The sequence below is a fragment of the Rana temporaria genome, chromosome 1, assembly GCF_905171775.1.
Source record: "Rana temporaria chromosome 1, aRanTem1.1, whole genome shotgun sequence".
NCBI lineage: Eukaryota > Metazoa > Chordata > Amphibia > Anura > Ranidae > Rana > Rana temporaria.
In genome coordinates, this window is record NC_053489.1 from 342,053,009 (window position 1) to 342,077,900 (window position 24,892).

Sequence of the window (24,892 nt, forward strand, 5' to 3'; positions counted from 1 at the left end):
TAAAACAACAATCAGCTCTGGGAGAGGGAGGGGGGCAGGAGAGATTTGCCTGAGAAATGTATGTTATCTTCCTGGAAAGTAGCTTCAGATAAGACAGGGGTCAGACTTGGAGGCGACTTCCATTGAAATCAATGGGTACAAATCGCCTACAAGTCGGATTGAAGTCGTACAGGAACCTTTTCTGAAGTCGGATCGCCTTGAGTCGTGTGTATTAACACCGCTCCCATTCACTTCCATTGTTTTTCTCTACAGCGCGGCTTGGGACGACTTGAGGCGACATGAAGTCGGATCGCAAGTCGCCCCAGTGTGAACAGTGTTTTAACCACTTAAGGACCCAGCTTTTGGGTTTGGTGTTTACAAGTTTACAACATTTTTTTTTGCTAGAAAATTACTTAAAACCCCCAAACATTATAATTGTTTTTTTTTTTTCTAACACCCTAGAGAATAAAATGGCAGTCATTGCAATACTTTTTGTCACACCGTATTTGCGCAGCGGTCTTACAAGCGCACTTTTTTTGAAAAAAATGCACTTAAAAAAAAATAAGACAACAGAAAAGTTAGCCCAATTTTTTTTATATAGTGAAAGATGATGTTACGCCGAGTAAATTGATACCCAACATGTCACGCTTAAAAATTGTGTCACATAATGGGGTGTCTCTCCAGCACATCGACTAAGCTAAAAGCAACATGCCTGTGTGCCCTAAAAGTGGGCAGGCTGGGTGTACTGGTCTGTGCGCCCTGAGAGTGGGCAGGCTTTGTGCCCTGAGAGTGGGCATGCTGGGTGTACTGGCCTGTGTGCCCTGAGAGTGGGCACGATGTGTGTACTAGCCTGTGTGCCCTGAGAGTGGGCATGCTGGGTGTACTGGCCTGTGTGCCCTAAGAGTAGGCATGGTGGGTGTACTGGCCTGTGTGCCCTGAGAGTGGGCATGCTGGGTGTACTGGCCTGTGTGCCCTGAGAGTGGGCAGGCTGTGTGCCTTGAGAGTGGGCATGCTGGGTGTACTGGCCTGTGTGCCCTGAGAGTGGGCATGATGTGTGTACTAGCCTGTGTGCCCTGAGAGTGGGCATGCTGGGTGTACTGGCCTGTGTGCCCTAAGAGTAGGCATGGTGGGTGTACTGGCCTGTGTGCCCTGAGAGTGGGCATGCTGGGTGTACTGGCCTGTGTGCCCTGAGAGTGGGCAGGCTGTGTGCCCTGAGAGTGGGCATGATGTGTGTACTAGCCTGTGTGCCCTGAGAGTGGGCATGCTGTGTGCCCTGAGAGTGGGCATGCTGGGTGTACTGGCCTGTGTGCCCTGAGAGTGGGCATGCTGTGTGCCCTGAGAGTGGGCATGCTGGGTGTACTGGCCTGTGTGCCCTGAGAGTGGGCATGCTGTGTGCCCTGAGAGTGGGCATGCTGAGTGTATTGGCATGCTGTGTACCCCGTGGAGTTGGTATAGTGAGTGTGGTAGGCAGCACAGGCATATAGTCTGATGTGTGGCCCCTATTTGGTTTGGAAGGATCCTGTGTGGAGGCGGATGGTGGGGAAGCGCTGTACTGGATGGGGTGCGTGCTGGGAAGGGAAGGAGGCAGGCTGGGACAGGACTTTGTAGAGTGACTTTGTTGGCTGCTAGACATGACTTCCTGCTAGGTCGGTGTGGCGGAGATACCAGGGGGTGATACCAGGGGACAGGGTTCCCCTCCGGACTCCAGGCTGTCCCCAAGCAGCGGCAGTAGTAGGCGGTTAGAGCGGTGGGTGGGTGGAGGAGGAGGTGGGTTGTTGTCATTCCCGATTCTCCTCTCCGATCCCAGGCAGGCTGAAGCAGGGGCCGAGGCTGCAGCGGGCGGCCACCAGCAGAGAAAGCTGGGCTCACATCGCTCGGTGCCTCCTCCTCCTTCTCCTCCCCTCCCCCTCCTCCTCCTCTCCAGCAGCCTCCTGTTCTCCGGGTCACCCCGTCTTTCTCCTTCCTCCAGCCCCTGTCCTCGGCTTCCTCTCCCCCGTCATCTCCTTCACCTCCTCTTACTCCTTCCTTCCTATTGCCAGCGTTCCTGGAGCCCCCAAGGACTAGATCCAGATCTAGGTCTGGATTCAGCATGAACCAACAACAGCAGCAGGCGCTGCACGGCATGCCCGGGGTGCCTCACTTTCACCACCAGCTCCAGACACCACCACCTCTTCCTCTTCACCATCACCACCATCATCATCACCACCACCTTTCTGCTGCCCTCAGAGGGCCAGGCGTGGACAACAACCCCATGGAGGGAGCCAGGCAACCCCACAGTCCTCCAAGAAGGAGAGGGAACAGTCCGACCACCAGTGATTACCATCATCACCACCTCCTCCGATCTCCAGCAGGTAGGTAGGACCTACCTTCTCACATCTCTGCCGCCGCCGCCTGCTCTTCTGTGTTTACAAACTTGCCTGTCACTTTCACAGCTCTGCCACCTACCACCTGCCAGCAACACTCCTGGTCCCGACTGCCCGACTTTATACACACTTTTGGGTCACCTAACCTCGTTTAGATCCCTCTCTCTTCTCCATAGCTGTCAGTTGTGATGGGATGTATAGATCTCTGACTCTCTTCTCCATAGCTGTCAGTTGTGATGGGATGTATAGATCTCTCACTCTCTTCTCTATAGCTGTCAGTTGTGATGTATAGATCTCTGACTCTCTTCTCCATAGCTGTCAGTTGTGATGGGATGTATAGATCTCTCACTCTCTTCTCCATAGCTGTCAGTTGTGATGGGATGTATAGATCTCTGACTCTCTTCTCCATAGCTGTCAGTTGTGATGGGATGTATAGATCCCTCTCTCTTCTCCATAGCTGTCAGTTGTGATGGGATGTATAGATCTCTGACTCTCTTCTCCATAGCTGTCAGTTGTGATGGGATGTATAGATCTCTGACTCTTCTCCATAGCTGTCAGTTGTGATGGGATGTATAGATCTCTGACTCTCTTCTCCATAGCTGTCAGTTGTGATGGGATGTATAGATCTCTGACTCTCTTCTCCATAGCTGTCAGTTGTGATGGGATGTATAGATCTGTCACTCTCTTCTCCATAGCTGTCAGTTGTGATGGGATGTATAGATCTCTCACTCTCTTCTCCATAGCTGTCAGTTGTGATGGGATGTATAGATCTCTCACTCTCTTCTCCATAGCTGTCAGTTGTGATGGGATGTATAGATCTCTGACTCTCTTCTCCATATCTGTCAGTTGTGATGGGATGTATAGATCTGTCACTCTCTTCTCCATAGCTGTCAGTTGTGATGGGATGTATAGATCTCTGACTCTCTTCTCCATAGCTGTCAGTTGTGATGGGATGTATAGATCTCTCACTCTCTCCTCCATAGCTGTCAGTTGTGATGGGATGTATAGATCTGTCACTCTCTTCTCCATAGCTGTCAGTTGTGATGGGATGTATAGATCTCTGACTCTCTTCTCCATAGCTGTCAGTTGTGATGGGATGTATAGATCTCTGACTCTCTTCTCCATATCTGTCAGTTGTGATGGGATGTATAGATCTCTCACTCTCTTCTCCATAGCTGTCAGTTGTGATGGGATGTATAGATCTCTGACTCTCTTCTCCATAGCTGTCAGTTGTGATGGGATGTATAGATCTCTGACTCTCTTCTCCATAGCTGTCAGTTGTGATGGGATGTATAGATCTCTCACTCTCTTCTCCATAGCTGTCAGTTGTGATGGGATGTATAGATCTCTGACTCTCTTCTCCATAGCTGTCAGTTGTGATGGGATGTATAGATCTCTGACTCTCTTCTCCATAGCTGTCAGTTGTGATGGGATGTATAGATCTCTGACTCTCTTCTCCATATCTGTCAGTTGTGATGGGATGTATAGATCTGTCACTCTCTTCTCCATAGCTGTCAGTTGTGATGGGATGTATAGATCTCTGACTCTCTTCTCCATATCTGTCAGTTGTGATGGGATGTATAGATCTGTCACTCTCTTCTCCATAGCTGTCAGTTGTGATGGGATGTATAGATCTCTGACTCTCTTCTCCATAGCTGTCAGTTGTGATGGGATGTATAGATCTCTCACTCTCTTCTCCATAGCTGTCAGTTGTGATGGGATGTATAGATCTCTGACTCTCTTCTCCATAGCTGTCAGTTGTGATGGGATGTATAGATCTCTGACTCTCTTCTCCATAGCTGTCAGTTGTGATGGGATGTATAGATCTCTCACTCTCTTCTCCATAGCTGTCAGTTGTGATGGGATGTATAGATCTCTCACTCTCTTCTCCATAGCTGTCAGTTGTGATGGGATGTATAGATCTCTGACTCTCTTCTCCATAGCTGTCAGTTGTGATGGGATGTATAGATCTCTGACTCTCTTCTCCATAGCTGTCAGTTGTGATGGGATGTATAGATCTCTGACTCTCTTCTCCATATCTGTCAGTTGTGATGGGATGTATAGATCTGTCACTCTCTTCTCCATAGCTGTCAGTTGTGATGGGATGTATAGATCTCTGACTCTCTTCTCCATAGCTGTCAGTTGTGATGGGATGTATAGATCTCTCACTCTCTTCTCCATAGCTGTCAGTTGTGATGGGATGTATAGATCTCTCACTCTCTTCTCCATAGCTGTCAGTTGTGATGGGATGTATAGATCTCTGACTCTCTTCTCCATAGCTGTCAGTTGTGATGGGATGTATAGATCTCTGACTCTCTTCTCCATATCTGTCAGTTGTGATAGGATGTATAGATCTCTCACTCTCTCCTCCATAGCTGTCAGTTGTGATGGGATGTATAGATCTCTGACTCTCTTCTCCATAGCTGTCAGTTGTGATGGGATGTATAGATCTCTGACTCTCTTCTCCATATCTGTCAGTTGTGATGGGATGTATAGATCTGTCACTCTCTTCTCCATAGCTGTCAGTTGTGATGGGATGTATAGATCTGTCACTCTCTTCTCCATAGCTGTCAGTTGTGATGGGATGTATAGATCTCTCACTCTCTTCTCCATAGCTGTCAGTTGTGATGGGATGTATAGATCTCTGACTCTCTTCTCCATAGCTGTCAGTTGTGATGGGATGTATAGATCTCTCACTCTCTTCTCCATAGCTGTCAGTTGTGATGGGATGTATAGATCTCTGACTCTCTTCTCCATAGCTGTCAGTTGTGATGGGATGTATAGATCTCTGACTCTCTTCTCCATAGCTGTCAGTTGTGATGGGATGTATAGATCTCTCACTCTCTTCTCCATAGCTGTCAGTTGTGATGGGATGTATAGATCTCTGACTCTCTTCTCCATAACTGTAAGTTGTGATGGGATGTATAGATCTCTGACTCTCTTCTCTATATCTGTCAGTTGTGATGGGATGTATAGATCTCTCACTCTCTTCTCCATAGCTGTCAGTTGTGATGGGATGTATAGATCTCTGACTCTCTTCTCCATAACTGTAAGTTGTGATGGGATGTATAGATCTCTGACTCTCTTCTCCATAGCTGTCAGTTGTGATGGGATGTATAGATCTCTGACTCTCTTCTCCATAGCTGTCAGTTGTGATGGGATGTATAGATCTCTGACTCTTCTCCATAGCTGTCAGTTGTGATGGGATGTATAGATCTCTGACTCTCTTCTCCATAGCTGTCAGTTGTGATGGGATGTATAGATCTCTGACTCTCTTCTCCATAGCTGTCAGTTGTGATGGGATGTATAGATCTCTGACTCTTCTCCATAGCTGTCAGTTGTGATGGGATGTATAGATCTCTGACTCTCTTCTCCATAGCTGTCAGTTGTGATGGGATGTATAGATCTCTGACTCTCTTCTCCATAGCTGTCAGTTGTGATGGGATGTATAGATCTCTGACTCTCTTCTCCATAGCTGTCAGTTGTGATGGGATGTATAGATCTCTGACTCTCTTCTCCATATCTGTCAGTTGTGATGGGATGTATAGATCTCTGACTCTCTTCTCCATAGCTGTCAGTTGTGATGGGATGTATAGATCTCTGACTCTCTTCTCTATATCTGTCAGTTTTGGTGGGATGTATAGATCTCTCACTCTCTTCTCCATTGCTGTTAGTCTTTTGATGGGATGTATAGATCTCTGACTCTCTTCTCCATAGCTGTCACCCTTTTTTTATCCACCTTTTTGATGTCCTGCATAGATCCCTCTGACTCTATTTCTATTTAGTTATCACTCTTTTTGATGTGACATTTAAATCACTTTGACTCTACTTCTGCTTAGTTGTCACTTTTTTGGGTGTCATGGATAGATCCCTCTGACTCTCGATTTCTACACAGTTGTCACTCTTTTTGGTGCAGTGTATAGATCCCTCTGTCCCTCTCTTTCTATCTAGCTGTCATTTGTTTTGGTGTGATGTATACAGTAGATCTGACTCTCTTTTATACATAGCTGCCATTTCTTTTTTAATGAGATGTATCTGAGCCCCTATGAGATCCTTCTGACCCTCTATTTTGGCTTAGGTATCACTGTTTTTGGTGTGATGTATAGATCCCTCTGACTCTAGTTCTACTCAGTTGTCACTTAGTTTGATGTGATGCATAGATCTTTGACTCTTCGTTTCTACCTTGTTGTCTCTTTTTTTTATGTGATATACAGGTTCCTCTTAGTGTGTTTTTTAAACAGTTGTTTAGGTATGATGTATAAATCTCTAATTCTATTTCTACTTAATTGGTGCTCATTTTGGTGTAATGTGTAGATCTTTTTAATTCTCTATTTTGGCTTAGTTTCTTTTTCTTTTTCTTTTTTGATCTATAGACCCTTCTGGCTTGGTTGCCACTCTTTTTGGTGTCACATATATATTTCTTTGAGTCTCTATTTCAGCTCAGTTGTCATTCTTTTTGGTGTAATGTATACATCCCTATGACTCTCTATTTTGGCTTAGTTGTCACTCTTTTTGGTGTCACGTATACTTCTCTATAGGTTATGACTCTATTTTGGCTCTGTTGTCACTCTTTTTAGTGTGATGTATACATCCCTATGACTCTCTAATTTGGCTTTGTTGTCACTCTTTTTGGTGTCACATATACATCCCTTTGAATCTCTATTTTGGCTTAGTTGTCACTCTTTTTGGTGTCACATATACATCCCTATGACTCTCTATTTTGGCTTAGTTGGCACTCTTTTTGGTGTTACATATACATCCCTATGACTCTCTATTTTGGCTTAGTTGGCACTCCTTTTTGGTGTTACATATACATCCCTATGACTCTCTATTTTGGCTTAGTTGTCTCTCTTTTTGGTGTCGTGTGTACATCCCTATGACTCTCTATATTGGTTTAGTTGTCACTCTTTTTGGTGTTACATATACATCCCTATGACTCTCTATTTTGGCTTAGTTGTCACTCTTTTTGGTGTTACATATACATCCCTATGACTCTCTATTTTGGCTTAGTTGTCATTCTTTTTGGTGTCACATATACATCCCTATGACTCTCTATTTTGGTTTAGTTGTCACTCTTTTTGGTGTTACATATACATCCCTATGACTCTCTATTTTGGCTTAGTTGTCTGTCTTTTTAGTGTCAAATATACATCCCTATGACTCTCTATTTTGGCTTAGTTGTCACTCTTTTTGGTGTTGCATATACATCTCTATGACTCTCTATTTTGGCTTAGTTGTCACTCTTTTTGGTGTTACATATACATCCCTATGACTCTCTATTTTGGCTTAGTTGGCACTCTTTTTGGTGTTGCATATACATCCTTATGACTCTCTATTTTGGTTTAGTTGTCACTCTTTTTGGTGTCACATATACATCCCTATGACTCTCTATTTTGGCTTAGTTGTCACTCTTTTTGGTGTTATATATACATCCCTATGACTCTCTATTTTGGCTTAGTTGGCACTCTTTTTGGTGTTGCATATACATCCTTATGACTCTCTATTTTGGTTTAGTTGTCACTCTTTTTGGTGTCACATATACATCCCTATGACTCTCTATTTTGGCTTAGTTGTCACTCTTTTTGGTGTTATATATACATCCCTATGACTCTCTATTTTGGCTTAGGTGTTACTCTTTTTGGTGTTACATATACATCCCTATGACTCTCTATTTTGGCTTAGTTGTCACTCTTTTTGGTGTTATATATACATCCCTATGACTCTCTATTTTGGCTTAGGTGTTACTCTTTTTGGTGTTACATATACATCCCTATGACTCTCTATTTTGGCTTAGTTGTCACTCTTTTTGGTGTCATTTATAGATCCCTCTGGTTCTCTATGTTGGCTTAGTTGTCACATTTTTGATGAGATGTATTTGATCTTCTGTAAAGTCAGTATAAAGAAAATTAACGGTGCTTAGATGTGTATCAGCAATCCTTTCCGACATCTTTAATCCATATAGCTGGGGGGTGTGTCATATGTATACATATTTTGTGCGTAGAAGTCTCCCTCTTTCTGGTGTCACAGAATTGGGATGTATGTATTTTTCCAAAAAAGACCATGACATGAATTTAAATGGAAATCTAAGCTGGAGATGAGATGCATTCATTAACCTCTGTCTGCCTCATCATCACTATAGGATGTATTGATTATGGCTAGGCATTAGGCTGGGTACCACTGGCTAGGCAGGGTGCCATCCAGAGTAATGAGATTTTTTTTGTGGGGGTGACATGGTTCCTGAGCTTCTCTGCAATCCTGACTCTTTAAGAATTAAGATGCAAGTTTGGATGTGTTTGAAATGAGCAGTACGGATCCTGGGTTGTGTTAGGGAACAGGAGTGTGGAAAGTCATAGGAGACGTTGGGAGACTAGCAATGGAAGATGAGAGTAAAGGGGTTGGATGGATGTGGCAGAGAATGGGTTAAGGTGGGAGCGCTGGACACACAGATCCTCCCCTCTCCCTTCTGTCATACATTCCTGTAATGCTGGACACATGCTGGGCGGGGAGGGGAAACTTCTATGGATTGTACTGCTGCTGTGTTGTGATCTTGTCTGTAGATGTGCTGATCACATCCAGAGGGATCTATAATATCAGGCTATTTAGGAGAACAGCACAGCTCTACCTTTGAGGTTTAACCAATCAATAGTCTAAACCGTGACTGCAACTTAGTAACAATCCAGGCTGGAGACATGACTGTGGGCTTCTAGATCTCAGCTACATTAGACAGAGAGCAATTTTGTCATGGCAGTCCCTTTCTGCTTGCCTGGCCCCAAGCTGATCATTTCTGCCAAATAATATGCTGGCTAATGAGAGTGGCTGATGCATGGGAATCAGTGACCGTATCCGAAGAGGATAGCGACTTCGGGGGGGGGGGGGGGTTACCTTAGTGCTGTGCAAAGGTTCCAAGAAATAATATTTCTACGTTTATTTAATTACAGCTGAAAAAGTATTTTTTTTTGTGAGTGCTGTCAAAATGCCATGGAAGGCTGTCCATGGTAGTGACGTCCTGTTCTATAAATAATATACCTTGGAGAGCATACAGCTGTGCTTATCAGAAGTCATTTGCATGCAACGCCCCTTCCCAACTTGACAGCTCCTGCTGTAACCTAAATATACTCCGCTGCATAGAGCAACAACGGATCAACTGACATTGACAAATACTTGTCTCTGTTTACATATAAGCTACAATCCTTCCCTGTCAAATGAAGAGATTTAACAAAGTCTGCTCTAGACATAATGGATTGTACGGGTTATAATGGCCCAACTATTTAGATCTTAAACTCTGAACTGTTTCATCTCATATGTGCTGATAGCCGTTCTTCTAAACCAGACCCCCAGAATATTGTGTTTTCCCTGCTTCCTTAGGTCTTGCATTTATGCATATCTACCCACTTGATGTATCTTCCAGTGAAAACTGAAAAGCACACCGACGCACGTTAACGCACATTGTCGCACGTTTTCACTGCAGTGTATCGGATGTCAACGCGCGTCATAACATCAGTGCACAGGGACGAGCAGTATGGTGCGTTTAGGTGCATTGACATGTATCACGATTTACTTTAAAGTGCATATTAACTGCTTAAAGCGGGGGTTCACCCAAAAATAAACTTTCTTACATTAGCTACATCCCTCCAGCATACTGCTAACATCTGTAGTATGCTGTTTTTTTTTTTTTGTACTTATCGTTATATGAGCCCTTGTTATCCGGCTCCGAGCGGGGGATTACTTCCGGGTATAGGCGTTCCTAAGCGAAGAGGAGTTGATTGACGGCTGCTAAAGCGTGTCACACCTTCCGAAAATACCCAAAGTCACACTCGGGTGTTTACGGCGCCTGCGCAGTCAGCTCTACACGGCAGGCGCAGGCGCCGTAAAAGCCCGAGTGTGACTTTGGGTTTTTTCGGAAAGCGTGACGCGCCTTAGCAGCCGTCAATCAACTCCTCTTCGCTTAGAAACGGCCATTCCCCGCAGGATTCCCCGCTCGGAGCCGGATAACAAGGGCTTATATAACGATAAGTACAAGAAAAAAAAAAAAAAACAGCATACTGCAGATGTTAGCAGTATGCTACAGCTAATGTCAAAAAGTGGATTTTTGGGTGAACCTCCGCTTTAAGGACCGCCGCACGACAATGTACGTCGACAAAATTTGCACAGCTGGGCACAAGGGCGTACATGTACGTCCCCTTTAAGATCCCAGCCGTGCGTCGCGATCCGGTCCTCTTCTCCATGACCATCCCCGCGGGAACAGCGGACCCGATCCCTGCCGGTGTCCCAAAATCGGGTCACAGAGAGGAAGAATGGGGAGAGGCAAGTGTAAACAAACCTCTCCCCGTGCTTCCTAGTGAGCCTGTCACTGATAGTCTGTTCCCTGTCATAGGGAACGAAGATCAGTGACGTCACACGCCCAGCCACGTACCCTAACAGTAAGAACACTCCCTTAGGGCACACAGCGCCCCACATTTTTATAGCACTGTTCGCTGTAAAAATGACAATGGTCCCAAAATCAAAAAGTCAAAAGTGTCTGATGTGTCCGCCATAATGTCGCAGTCACGATAAAAATTGGTGATCACCACCATGACTAGAAAAAAAAAATGATTAATAAAAATGCAATAAAACTATCCTCTATTTGGTAGACGCTATAAATTTTGCGCAAATCAATCAATAAACGCTTATTGCGATTTATTTAATTTTTTTTACCAAAAATATGTCGAAGAATACGTATTGGCCTAAACTGAGGACATTTTTTTTTTATATCTTTTTGGGGGGATATTTATTATAGCAAAAAGTACTGTTTTTTTTTGCGCTTTTTTTTTGCGCTGTAAATGAGAAAAAGAGCATGCATTTTTAAATAACAAAACCGTATTTTTTACTTTCTATTATAAAACACCTTAGATTGTAAGCTCCTTGAGGGTATGGACTGATGTGAATGTACAATGTATACATAAAGTGCTGCGTAAATTCACAACACTATATAAGTACCTAAAATAATAATATCCAATAAAAAAATTGTAAAAATCTAATTTATTCATAAATTTAGCCCAAAATGTATCTTGCTGCATGTCTTTGGTAAACAAAATCCCAATAAGTTTATTTTGATTGGTTTGCGTGAAAGCTATAGGGGTTGATTTACTAAAGTGCACGTTGCACTTTTGCAGTTGTTTTCGGCAAGGACAGTTGCTCCAGAACTTGGTAAATGAGGTAAAGCTTCACTTTGCAAGGAATATGCAATCATGTGCAATGAAAAAAAATAAATAAATAATTTGCGTTTTTGCTTGCACATGATTGGATGACGGAAGTCAGCAGAGCTTCTGCTCATTTACTAAGCTCTGGAGCAACTGCTTTTTGCAAAAGTTCACATTATGATGCACTGCCATTGACTTCTGTGGGCCTCCCAATGCAGAAAAAAAAATATTTGTTTATTTAAAACGTATTGTACTGCAGCGCTGAGATGGGAATAGACAGTGCTTTTATTATGGGAAAGTTGGATATGTGCTTTAGCGCATTGCAACATGTGTGTAAAACATGCTGTACTGGGTATTGTAAAAGCATCCCTGTTATTGGCTAATAACTAAGAAAAATGGCCTTGTTTCTTTGTAGCAGCCTTCCTGTATCTGCTCAGCTTCTCTTACCTCCCCAGTGTATGGGGACTCTAAAAAATAGAAGCAACATGCTGACGTTTTCAATTGAGATATATGAACAGGTCTAGCTACAACTCTCATGTGTCAGAGCTTGGCTTGGCAGTAGGTTGCTGAGACAATGATCCTGCATTGAGGGACGTGGATAGATACAGTTAGCAGAAAGGGCCATTTCCATGACGGTGAAGAGTTGGACATCACTGGGCACTGGTGCATATTTTGTTAGTCAGCCTATGGATATATAAAAGTGTTACTAAACTCACAACAGTAAAATCAGTCTGTATATGCAGTAAAGCATGCTTGTTATACTCACTGTGGAACCTAAGGGGTTAATCCTGCGTATTGTGTAAAAAGGCTGTTTGATCCTGATCCTCCGCTTCTTTTACTGTCCTCAATCCATTTGCTGACAGAGCAGAACCCTAGGAGTCACTCTGCACATGCTCAGTTTGGTGTTTATTGCTGTAGTTACTGCTGATGAGAAAGGGTATTTAGCAGTTTATATTTACTAACATAAATACATTTCCATGTTCTGTGTACTGTGGGAGACCATATATAGTGAATGCAGGGTCCTGGGTTTAGTAACACTTTAAACTTATCTATGGACAAAATGTAAAATCATATATGAGAAGAAATGGAATCGGGAGAGAGGGGACTTTTAAGGTGCCAAAACAAATCAAACTATAAGTATAATACAAAGGTTTTATTGTTACAACGGTTTAAAAATATATATATAACAATCCTAGTGATAAACATTAAGATCGGAATTATCGAAGGATTACTGTACAAAATGTTTATTCTCGACATGTTTCGCTAGAGTATATATTTTCTTCAGGAGATCCGTAATTGACTGTGCACAAAGTAATCACTGCAATACATAAAACATATACCTAAAACAAACAAAATAACAAGTCCTACATAGAACCTACTATAACAAACTATAAAGAACAAAAAAAAAATATTAATTTCCACATTGTATTTCAATTATTTCTAGCCTGCTACTATTAATCTGACCAATCTTGAAGTTTGTAAACGTACTTTGTAAAGATCCCCACATATTTACGACCTTAAATTCTGTCACACGTATTCACCATGCCCTATGGGTAGGCACTGCTGTTTCACACATTTCATGCCTTCTGAACTACAGATGTGCTGAGAGGAGGAGCTTCAGGGGGTGGAGTCAGTAAAGGAATCACTGCTTGCAGGAAGCAAGGTACCATGGGATATATAGTCCTTAGAAATGGAAAGTAAACAGCAGAGGATAAGCTGCAAAGCATGCTGGGAATCCAGGAAGTTGTGGAAAGAGATGACCAGCAGACAGGCAGCACTCAGAACATGAAATGAGATTTTTCAAGTAAACGTATATTAGATTGTTAAATACAACTATTGTTTGTATTTCTATTTCAATGCTATAAAATAAAAGTGTATGCTGTGACCATAAAACTTGTTTGATTTTTGAGCACACCAGAGTCTTAAATGTATTTATTTTTCCCCCAAAATGTTTTTTGAGAATAAAGCTTAATTTTTTTCCGCCCATAAGGTGTTATTGACAATAAAGCTTACATTTTTTTTCATAAGGGTTTTTGAGAATAAAGCTTACATTTTTTTTCATAAGGGTTTTTGGGAATAAAGCTTACACCCCCCCCCATAAGTTTTTTTTGAGAATAAGGCTTAGATATTTTGTTCCCCCCCCCCCCCCATAAGTTTTTTTTGAGAATAAAGCTTACATATTTTGTTTCCCCCCATAAGGTTTTATTGAGAATTAAGCTTACATTTTTTTTCATAAGGGTTTTTGGCAATAAAGCTTACACCCCCCCCCCATAAGGGTTTTTTGAGAATAAGGCTTAGATATTTTGTTCCCCCCCCCCCATAAGGTTTTTTTGAGAATAAAGCTTACATATTTTGTTTCCCCCCATAAGGTTTTATTGAGAATTAAGCTTACATTTTTTTTCAGAAGGGTTTTTGAGAATAAAGCTTACATTTTTTTTCATAAGGGTTTTTGGGAATAAAGCTTACACCCCCACCCCCCATAAGGTTTTTTTGAGAATAAGGCTTAGATATTTTGTCCCCCCCCCCCCCCATAAGGTTTTTTTGAGAATAAAGCTTACATATTTTGTTTCCCCCCATAAGGTTTTATTGAGAATTAAGCTTACATTTTTTTCATAAGGGTTTTTGGCAATAAAGCTTACACCCCCCCCCCCCCATAAGGGTTTTTTGAGAATAAGGCTTAGATATTTTGTTCCCCCCCCCCCATAAGGTTTTTTTTGAGAATAAAGCTTACATATTTTGTTTCCCCCCATAAGGTTTTATTGAGAATTAAGCTTACATTTTTTTTCAGAAGGGTTTTTGAGAATAAAGCTTACATTTTTTCCCCCCCATAAGGTTTTTTTTGAGAATAAAGCTTACATATTTTGTTTCCCCCCATAAGGTTTTATTGAGAATTAAGCTTACATTTTTTTCATAAGGGTTTTTGGGAATAAAGCTTACACCCCCCCCCCCATAAGGGTTTTTTGAGAATAAGGCTTAGATATTTTGTCCCCCCCCCCCCCATAAGGTTTTTTTGAGAATAAAGCTTACATATTTTGTTTCCCCCCATAAGGTTTTATTGAGAATTAAGCTTACATTTTTTTTCAGAAGGGTTTTTGAGAATAAAGCTTACATTTTTTCCCCCCCATAAGGTTTTTTTGAGAATAAAGCAGCTTACATATTTTGTTTCCCCCCATAAGGTTTTATTGAGAATAAAGCTTACATTTTTTCCCCCCCATAAGGTTTTTTTGAGAATAAAGCAGCTTACATATTTTGTTTCCCCCCATAAGGTTTTATTGAGAATAAAGCTTACATTTTTTTTCATAAGGGTTTTTGAGAATAAAGCTTACATTTTTTTCCCCCCATAAGGCTTTTTTGAGAATAAAGCTTACATATTTTTTTTTTCATTAAGTTTTATTGACTATAAAGCTTACATATTTTTTAAAATAAATTGGATAGACTGTTTTATTACAACACAGCAAATATGTTTTTAAAGTATTTCAATGTGTTTAAAAGGGATATATGTTAAACATTATTTAGAAACAAATTATGATACATGTAGAGTTCCTCATATGTCTGTATAGTAGCATAGGATCTAATTTACGAAATGTAGAGGTACACTGGCAAAAAATACTGAGAGAATCTGCCAGGAATATGTTGCTCTTTTGAGCATGGCTCTAGTGTGTAAGCACATGCGTTAGTATGGGCGATAGCTTCTGGATGTTGTCTATCATTTGTAACCCCTTTGTATGTGTGTAGAGGCTTGTTAGTATTAGGTAGGTGTGTTGTCTATCATCAATGTGAATTTCCTTTGTGCATCAACACACATTATTGCCGCCTGTTGACATTTTTAATGCGTTTTTTTATTTTAGAATTTGAAATGCATAGGTACCTGCTGTTGAACAGGGCTTATTAACATTTCTTGCCAATGCATCAAAACACATCAAAACACATTAAAGCAGACCTATATGCATTTTGGATAGAGTAAGGCAGTAACCTCCTGTCAGATTATTATTATTTTTCGCCATCTGTGCCCCATTGAGGAGATTTCCCTTCACTTCCTGTCCCAAAGCCAAACAGGAAGTTAGAGGAAATCCCTGCAAATTAAGGGAATTCTGTGGGGACCCCCAGAACTAGTGTCCTCATAAAAGAATTCCCATCTATTACTTTTCTGGGGACAACCCAGAATTAAAAATGTTCTTTACTTTCACTTTCAATGATAATGGTAAACCGGACAAATGGAGAGGGTGAATCTCCCTAATGGGCACAGACATCAATAAAAACTGACAGGGGCTCTAATAAGTTTTGCCTTTAGTTATACTTTAAGGGCTGGTTCTCACCAGATACATTCCCAAGACAATTTTTATCTTTCAGCTCTGTCGCTTTTCGAATGACAACTGCGCGGTCATGTTACACTGTACCCAAATGACATTTTTATCATTTTCTTCTCACAAATAGAGCTTTCTTTTGGTGGTATTTGATCACCTCTGTGGTTTTTAATTTTTGCGCTATAAACGAAAAAAGCGACAATTTTGAAAAAAAAACTGATGGGCTTGAGGGGCAGCACTGATAGGCAGCACTGTGGGCACTGTTAGGTGGAACTGATGTGCACTGATAGGCGGCACTGGATAGGCAGCACTGATGAGGAGCTACTGACAGGCTTTTCTGAGTGGCACTGATTGGCACTTTGATGGGGCACTGACAGGCATTACTGATGGGGTACTGATTGGCACATTTTTGGGTATTGTTGTAGGCACTGATATTGCACTGACAGGCTTTATAGAGGGGCACAGGCTGGCATGTGATGGGCATTTATTGGCAACTTGTTTGCACATTTTGATGGGGGCTGTGCTGATTATCAATGTGCTCATTATCAGCACAGATCCCCCTTTGACAGGGAGAGCTAGTTCTCTTTTTTTTTCTGTCTGGAAAACTGCGATGGAGCATACACATGGCCGGTTTTCCCAGCCAAAAGCTCTCATGGAAGTTTTCCCGACGGGAAAACCAGCCGTGTGTACGAGGCTTAAGGACACTTGTTCAAATAGATTTCACTTATTTTTCTCCTAAACAGGAACTAAATCTCATAAGCTTTACAGTCAAGGAAGCTGCCATCTTATTCTCTATTTGATCAGCGACTTATTGCAGGACTGCGACATTGCGGAGGACAAATTAGAAACTAAGGGGTTGATTTACTAAAGGCAACTCCACTCTGCACTACAAGTACACTGCAAGTGCACTTGGAAGTGCAGTCACTGTAGATCTGAGGGGAAGATCAAAATGAGAGGAAGTTCTGCTGATTTCTATCATCCAATCATGTGCAAGCAAAAATGCTGTTTTTTTATTTTCCTTGCATGTCCCCCTCAGATCTACACTTGCAGTGCACTTGTAGTGCAAAGTGGTTTTGCCTTTCGTACATAACCCCCTCAGTGAAAATTTTTGGGGACCAGTGACGCCAATACAGTTTTCAGTGCTAAAAAAATATGCACTGTCACTATTCTAATGACACTGTCAGGGAAAGGGTTAAGATCAGGAGCGATCAAAGGGTTAAATGTGTCTGTAGGGAGTGATTTGTAACTGTGTAGGGGGTGCTTAGGGGGTTTAATGTCTATACAAAATGAAACTTCTATGGAAATGGTGTTTTTTAAATAATGAGCCATATATATAAAACCGAAAAAAAAAAAAGGGAATTTAAGGCTCTTTTTAAGATGTTTAATGAAAAAGTTTCAAAATTAACCACTTTAATACCGGGCTTTTATACCCACCTCCATACCAGGCCTATTCTGGCACTTCTCTCCTACATACGAATCATCATTCTTTTGCTAGAAAATTACACAAAACCTCCAAACATTATGTATGTTTTTTTAGCAGACACCCTAGGGAATAAAATGGCGGTCATTGCTACTTTTTATCTTGCACGGTATTTGCGCAATCATTTTTCAAACGCCTTTTTTTTGGAAAAAAAATAGTTTCATGGATTAAAAAATAACAAAACAGTAAAGTTAGCACAATTTTTTTGTAAAATATGAAAGATGTTACGCGAGTAAATAGATACCTAACATGTCATGCTTTAAAATTGCGCACACTCATGGAATGGCGCCAAACTTTGTTACTTAAAAATCTCCATAGGCGACGCTTTGAAATTTTTTACAGGTTACCAGTTTAGAGTTACAGAGCAGGTCTAGTGCTAGAATTGTTGCACATGCTCTAATGCACGGGGCGATACCTCAAATGGTTGTTTTGAACAAGGTTTACATACGTGGGTGGGACTTCTGAGCGTGAGCTACCGGGGACAGGGGCGTTTTAATATATATATATATATTTTTTAATGTATTTTCTTTATGTGACTTACTTATTTTATTTTTTACACTTTTTTAAAAAAAAATTGCTCGCTTTTATTCCTATTACAAGGAATGTAAACATCCCTTGTAATAGGAATAGTGTGTGGCAGGTCCTCTTTAAGGAGAGATGCGGGGTCAATAAGACCCCGCATCCCTCCTCCAGGCTAGAAAGCATGAGATCGTGAAAAAAAAAGCACCGATCTCATGCTTACTAGCCACAATTGCGGCTTTGTTTACTTACGGGTACCCGGGCGTGACGTCATCACATCGCGCCCGGGCCTCCGACGATCATCAGCTTCCTATCTTGCGCAGGGCGATCCTTTCTCCGGGCCCCCGATGGCACGGGGGAGCCCGGAGAAGCACCGGATGGCAGCGGGAGGGGGGTGTCCCCTCCCGCCGCCTATAAGAACGATCAAGCGCCAGAACCACCGCTATGATCATTCTTATGGTGCGCAGGATCGCTGCCAGGACACAATGATATCTGAATGATGCCTGTAGCTGCACCCATCATTCAGATATCACCGCACAAAGTACAGGACGTCATATGACGTCCACCCGGGATGGGAGATCCCCTTTGTGGACGTCATATGATGGTGTGCGGTATTGAAGTGGTTAAGAATTGACAGGGCATTGCAGTGTGAGAACTGGGAATAAGTAACCGTGGCAGTGGGTGTATGTGTATGTCCCTAGTAAGTGTTCATATTGTACAGGGATTTTGTTAGAAAATGTGGTAAGAGGCATTTTTACAGCATTATAGGGAATTACCAGACCTTTGAGGACCATGGTAAATTATATATATAGGTTTTTAGCCAGTTTAACTGATTATGTGCCTTTGTGAAGGATAGTTTCGGTTTTGGTAGAGGTGTCTCTTTGATGAAATTAACATGCAGAGTGGTACATGCACACTTATTTTTATTAGTTTTATAATATGAATTAAAGAATACAATATTGTCTAAATCCACTCGTACTCGCTACGTGGGTATGTAATATATAAATGTACACTATAAAAAAGGAAGGATTCTGTGTATTGTCCATGTTGAGTGTATTATCATATCAACTAATCAATAATTTCTGGGAAAACAGAACATCTGTAAATTTAATAAATACCTAGCAGTTAAAGGATAACTACAGTTTATTACTTTATTTACTGGAGAATGCAGCAGTGGGAAGTTCTTTGCTGTGCCTGGCATTGTATTTATTGCCAGTCATGCAGAGTTACCTCTGCTCACAAGTGGATAGAGAGGGAGGTATGGCTAAACACGTCTAGGAAATGAACACAGAAACCAATTAAGAAAACAGTTTATTTGCAGAATAAAAAGGGTTAGAATGAGTGTCAGTTTTTTTGCTGTCTCTGACCCCATGGAGTGCTTTCCTGTCGCTTCCTGTCTCCCGAGTCAGTAGTGCCACCTAAGACAGGAAATGGGTTACAATCTCCCCACTAGAGACATGAAAAGTAGTAATAACCTGACAAAGGTTAGAAACCTTTCCTACTCTGTCCAAAACTAAAGAAAACATTTTTGGTTGAATTCTAATTTAATAGTGTTACAAAAAAATGTATAAAAAATATTTGGGATAATATACCTCCTACGCTTAATGCATTTAAAAACACCAAGATGAATCCTAATATCTTTAATATTTTACTCTTAAGCCCTGTACACACGATCAGTTAACCGATAAAGCTGACTGATGGTCCGTCGTGCCTACACACCATCTGTTAAAAAAACGATCGTGTCAGAACTCGGTGACGTAAAACACAACGTCGTGCTGAAAAAAACGAAGTTCAATGCTTCCAAGCATGCGTCGACTTGATTCTGAGCATGCCTGGATTTTTAACCGATGGTCGTGCCTACTAACAATCGTTTTTTTTTTTATCGGTTAGGGATCAATCGGTTAAATTTAAAACAAGTTGGCTTTTTTTTAACCGATGGATAAATAACCGATGGCGCCCACACACGATCGGTTTGGACCGATGAAAGCGGTCCATCAGACCGTTCTCATCGGTTTAACCGATAGTGTGTACGCGGCCTTAGAGGTATAATAATTTCTGATGATATAATAAAGCTCCAAGGGCATACTTCCTATACTCTGGTCTTCTTTCAGTGTCGCCCTGCTTGGTAAATTTGGCAAGACCCAGGGATTTTGCTTTGCAATCCTCGTGTAAAATGACAGTGATTTCAGGTATTACTGATAAACACACTGTAATAATAACATTATTATTACAACATGTTTATTATAGTTTTTTATGTGCAGATCAATAGCGGGACCTTTCCTCTGTGTGTTATGTCAGTTAAAGCAACCTAGCAAATGAAAAACTGTGCCTACGTAACCATTTATTAACCATAAGCTAATCATGAGTAATAGCAATTAACTCATTCCTCTCTCCTGAAGAGAGCAGAACCACATACCGTATATACTCGAGTATAAGCCGAGTTTTTCCAGCACATTTTTTTTGTGCTGAAAATTCCCCCCCTCGGCTTATACTCAAATCACTTTTTTGCGCCTGATCTCCTGGACTTTGGGGACCCGGTACTGACCCCAAACTTGGCACACATGTAGCCCCACTCTTCCTCTATAAGTGTTGTCCGTGGGACCTACGGCCCGGGGAGCACCGATTTTTCAAAGCCGGGCACCCCTTCCATAGACTCCCATGTTAAACTGTAATTTCTCTGGTGACACAGTACCGGCCGGTCGTAGATGCCCTGGACCCAGAAATTGGCACACATGTAGCCCCATTTGTCCTCTACAAGTGTGCAAAGGGACCTATGGCTGAGGAGCACAAATTGTTCGAAGTTGGGCACCCCTTCCATAGACTCCCATGTTAAATGTCAGTCTAGTCATGGTCACAGTGAAGCATGGGCATAGTGAGGCATGGGCACAGTGAGGCATGGACACAGTGGGGCATGGACACAGTGGGGCATGGACACAGTGGGGCATGGACACAGTGAGGCATGGGCACAGTGAGGCATGAACACAGTGAGGCATGCACTTGGGCAAAGTGAGGCACAGTGAGGCATGCAGATGGACACCCTAGGCTTATACTCGAGTCAATACGTTTTCCCATTTTTTTTGTGGTAAAATTAGGTGCCTCGGCTTATATTTGGGTCGGCTTATACTTGAGTATATACGGTAATAATGTTGCACCACTCTCTACAGCATTCTTCTGTAAGTCCAAATAGAAAATAGTTACTTAATTACATACATTCATACATACATAGTAGGCGAGGTTGAAAAAAGACACAAGTCCATCAAGTCCAACATATGTGTGTGATTATATGTCAGTATAAAAATTTAAAAAAATGATAAGCACCTGAACGTCGTTCAGGTGCTTATCATTTTTTTAATTTTTAGATGCTCCCTGCTGAAACCACTGCCTGTGGAAGGGAATTCCACATCCTTACCGCTCTTACAGTAAAGAACCCTCTATCGCTTTTCTGCTCATTTAAGTTAATGGCCACGTCTTATTAAATTCCCTTTCATGGAAAAGTTTTATCCCTATTGTGGGGTCACCAGTACGATATTTGTACATTGAAAACAAATTCCATCTTTAGCGTCTCTTCTCCAGAGAGAATAAGTTCAGTGCTCGCAACCTTTAATCATAACTAATATCCTCCAGACCCTTTATTAGCTTTGTTTACCTTCTCTGCACTCATTCCAGTTCCAGCACATCCTTCCTGAGGACTGGTGCCCAGAACTGGACAGCATACTCCAGGTGCGGCCGGACCAGAGTCTTATAGAGACATGCTTATTGGAATTATTTTACTATAAATATGTAGCAGAATACATATTGGCCTAAATTTATGAAGACATTTTTTTTTTTATTATTACTTGGTACACTTTATAGTAGATAAATATTCGGATACAGTGTCGTGCAATTGTCAGTTAAAGTAATGCAGTGCCGCATCGCAAAAAATAAACTGGCCATGAAGGGGGTTAAAATCTTTTGGAGGTCAGGTGGTTAAACTTGTATGTGTTTTCCTATATTTTAGTGTTTCGTTTTAGCAGCAACACATTTATACATCAAATTTTAAGAAAAAATGCATTAAATTATTTGTAAATAACCTCACCATGCTTTATTACATTATTTACATGTACTTCTATAGCGCTGTCAATTTACGCAGCACTTTACATACAGTATATATTGTACAGTCATATCAGTCCCTGCCCTCAAGGAGTTTACAATCTAAGGTCCCTAACTTACATTCATACATACACATACTAGCTTTTAGAAAAAAATGAATTTAGTGTCATTATAAAATTATTTCATAAATGTGCGCTTTATGTCAGCTGAAGCAATATTTTTTTTAAACCTTTATTGGCCAGACTAGGAACATTTTTTTATTACATATTTTTTTGCCTGTAAATTCATTTACACTATTGCCAAAAAGCATTTTTCTGTCCTGACCTAAACAATATATGTACTATTTCTGTATTATAAGTACTGACAAAATACTGCAGAACCATTATCAGAGTCAAACATTTCAGCCCATAGTTGAAATGGTCTATTAGGGGAATGCAGGTGCAAGAGATGAAGTGGATAACAGATAATTTTAGGCACATAATAGATACAATGTATTATAATATTAATTAAATTAAATTACTTTGTACTTAAAAAACCCTTAGCGCTGTCCGTATGCACATATCGGCTTTAAGGGGTTATACCAGGATGATGCTTGCAGCTGCAGGCATCATCCCGGTACGTTATTTTAGAACAGGCGGTCGGCTCTTCAGGGATAACAACCGATGCGGCTAATAGGTGATTCGGCTGTTATCACTGAGGAGTTAGAGGGGACGTCTCCCCCTTCCATCGCCTTCCGCTGCTCTTCCCAGGCCTTCCATCCCACCATGAGACCCTATTAAATAGGGGTGCAACGGATCAAAAAACTCACGGATCGGATCGATCCTCGGATCAGGAGTCACGGATCGGATCATTTTCGGATCAGCAAAAAAAAAAAAAAAGGGTCCGTTTTTTCATTGGTCCAAAAAAAAAAAAATTATATATATATATATATATTATTTTTTTTTTGGACCAATTAAAAAAAGGAACCTTTTTTTTTTTTTTTTTTTGCTGATCCGAAAAAAGAGCACAATAGCAATTCACAGGGGTGGATTAAAGAGGAAGCAGGTGAGGCTGTTTGGGACTTAAAGTACAATCTTGATGTTTTTACAGCAAAATATATATATATATATATATATATATATATATATATATATATATATATATATATATATATATATATATATTTTGCTGTAAAAACATCAAGATTGTACTTTAAGTCCCAAACAGCCTCACCTGCTTCCTCTTTAATCCACCCCTGTGAATTGCTATTGTGCTCTTTTTTCCCCCCCCTCCTCTCACACCAGTGCTTCACTGCTAACATTCCCATTCAGCTTGCTAGAGCCCAGTGCACAGCGTGACACGCCTCCCCGGGGAGGCGTGTCACGCTGGGCTCTGGCAAGCAGACTGGCCGCCGCTCCGGAGCTAGGCCGAAGCCGGGGACTTTCCTAGGCCTAGGCTCCGGAGCGCTCCGCGGATCGCGGGGTGTGCCGATCCGAACGGGGTGGCCCGTTCGGATCACGGATCGGTGACGATCCGTTACACCCCTACTATTAAACGATTGACGACCTCCTCCTATACTTAAACGTCGGCAGAATGGCATGGCTGTGCAAAGCAACGTACCTGTACGTTGCTTTGAATGTACCACTGTGCAGGCGCGTGCCCCTGCCGCGAGCTCTGTGACCGTGGGACCCGTGGACCGCCTTTGTCCCGCGATCGTGTCACGGAGCTGCAGAACAGGGAGATGCCTGTAAACAAGGAATTTCCCTGTTCTGCCTAGTGACAGGACAGTGAACTTCTGCTCCCTGTCATCAATCACTGTTGTGTCACTCGTAGCCCAGCCCCCCCCCCACAGTTAGAATAACTCCCTAGGACACACTTAACCCCTTTCTCGCTCGCTAGTGATTAACCCCTTCCCTGCCATTGTCATTTACACAGTAATCAGCAAATTTTTTAGCACTGATCGCTGTATAAATGACAATGGTCCCAAAATAGCGTCAAAAGTGTCCGCCATAATGTCGCAGTCACAATAAAAATTTCAGATCGCCGCCATTTCTAATAAAAAACAAATTAATAAAAAAAATGCCATAAATCTATCCCCTATTTTGTAGACGCTATAACTTTTTGCGTAAAGCAATCAATATACGCCTATTGCTATTTTTTTACCAAAAATTTGTAGAATACGTATCGGCCTAAACTGAGAAAAAAATATGTTTTTTATATATTTTTGGGAGATATTTATTATAGCAAAAAGTCAAAAATATTGCATTTTTTTCAAAATTGTCGCTGTTTTTTTGTTTATAGCGCAAAAAATAAAAACCGCAGAGGTGATCAAATACCACCAAAAGAAAGCTCCATTTGTGGGAAAAAAATGACGTAAATTTTGTTTGGGTGCAATGTCACACGACCACGCAATTGTCAGTTAAAATTGCAGTGGCAGTGCCAAATCGCAAAAAATGGCCCGGTCATTGGGCAGCCAAATCCTCCAGGGCTGAAGTGGTTAATGTTCCAGCACTTCCACTGGCTAGAGTGAGACTGGAAGGAAGCTGGAAATGCGTTTGTTCCAGTCCCCTATGTGTAAACACAGAAGCAGCGTCACTTCTGGTTTACTCCGCTGCTACTTTGAAGTGCAAAGGAGGGATTTGAGGTCTTTCAAACCCCTGATCCCTCCATAAAGAGTACCTGTCACCACCTATTAATGTCACTAGGGATGTTTACAATGTTTATAGACAATGTAAAAAAAAATTTTTTTAAAGCGCCCCACTCCCTGCGAGCTCACGCAGCAAAGAAAACGCAGACGTAAGTCGTGCCCACATATGTAAACCGTGTTCAAATCACACATGTGAGGTATCGCTGCGATCGTCAGAGTGAGAGCAATAATTCTAGCACTAGACCTTCTCTGTAACTGTAACCTGGTAACCGTTAATTATTTAGGAGATTTTTAGGTACCGTAGTTTGCCGCCATTCCATGCACCATTTCAAAGCATGACATGATAGGTATCT

General features: G+C 41.6%; 1 protein-coding gene across 1 annotated transcript in view; it reads left to right on the forward strand.

The window, feature by feature from the left end:
• The first annotated feature begins 1,851 nt into the window (after positions 1-1,851).
• Positions 1,852-24,892, forward strand: part of RNF38 (ring finger protein 38) — a 416,254-nt gene continuing 393,213 nt past the window's right edge. The window contains exon 1 of the mRNA XM_040361749.1: positions 1,852-2,330. Coding sequence (XP_040217683.1) covers positions 2,069-2,330 — 262 coding nt within the window. The 5' untranslated portion in view covers positions 1,852-2,068. The remainder of the gene's footprint in view (positions 2,331-24,892) is intronic.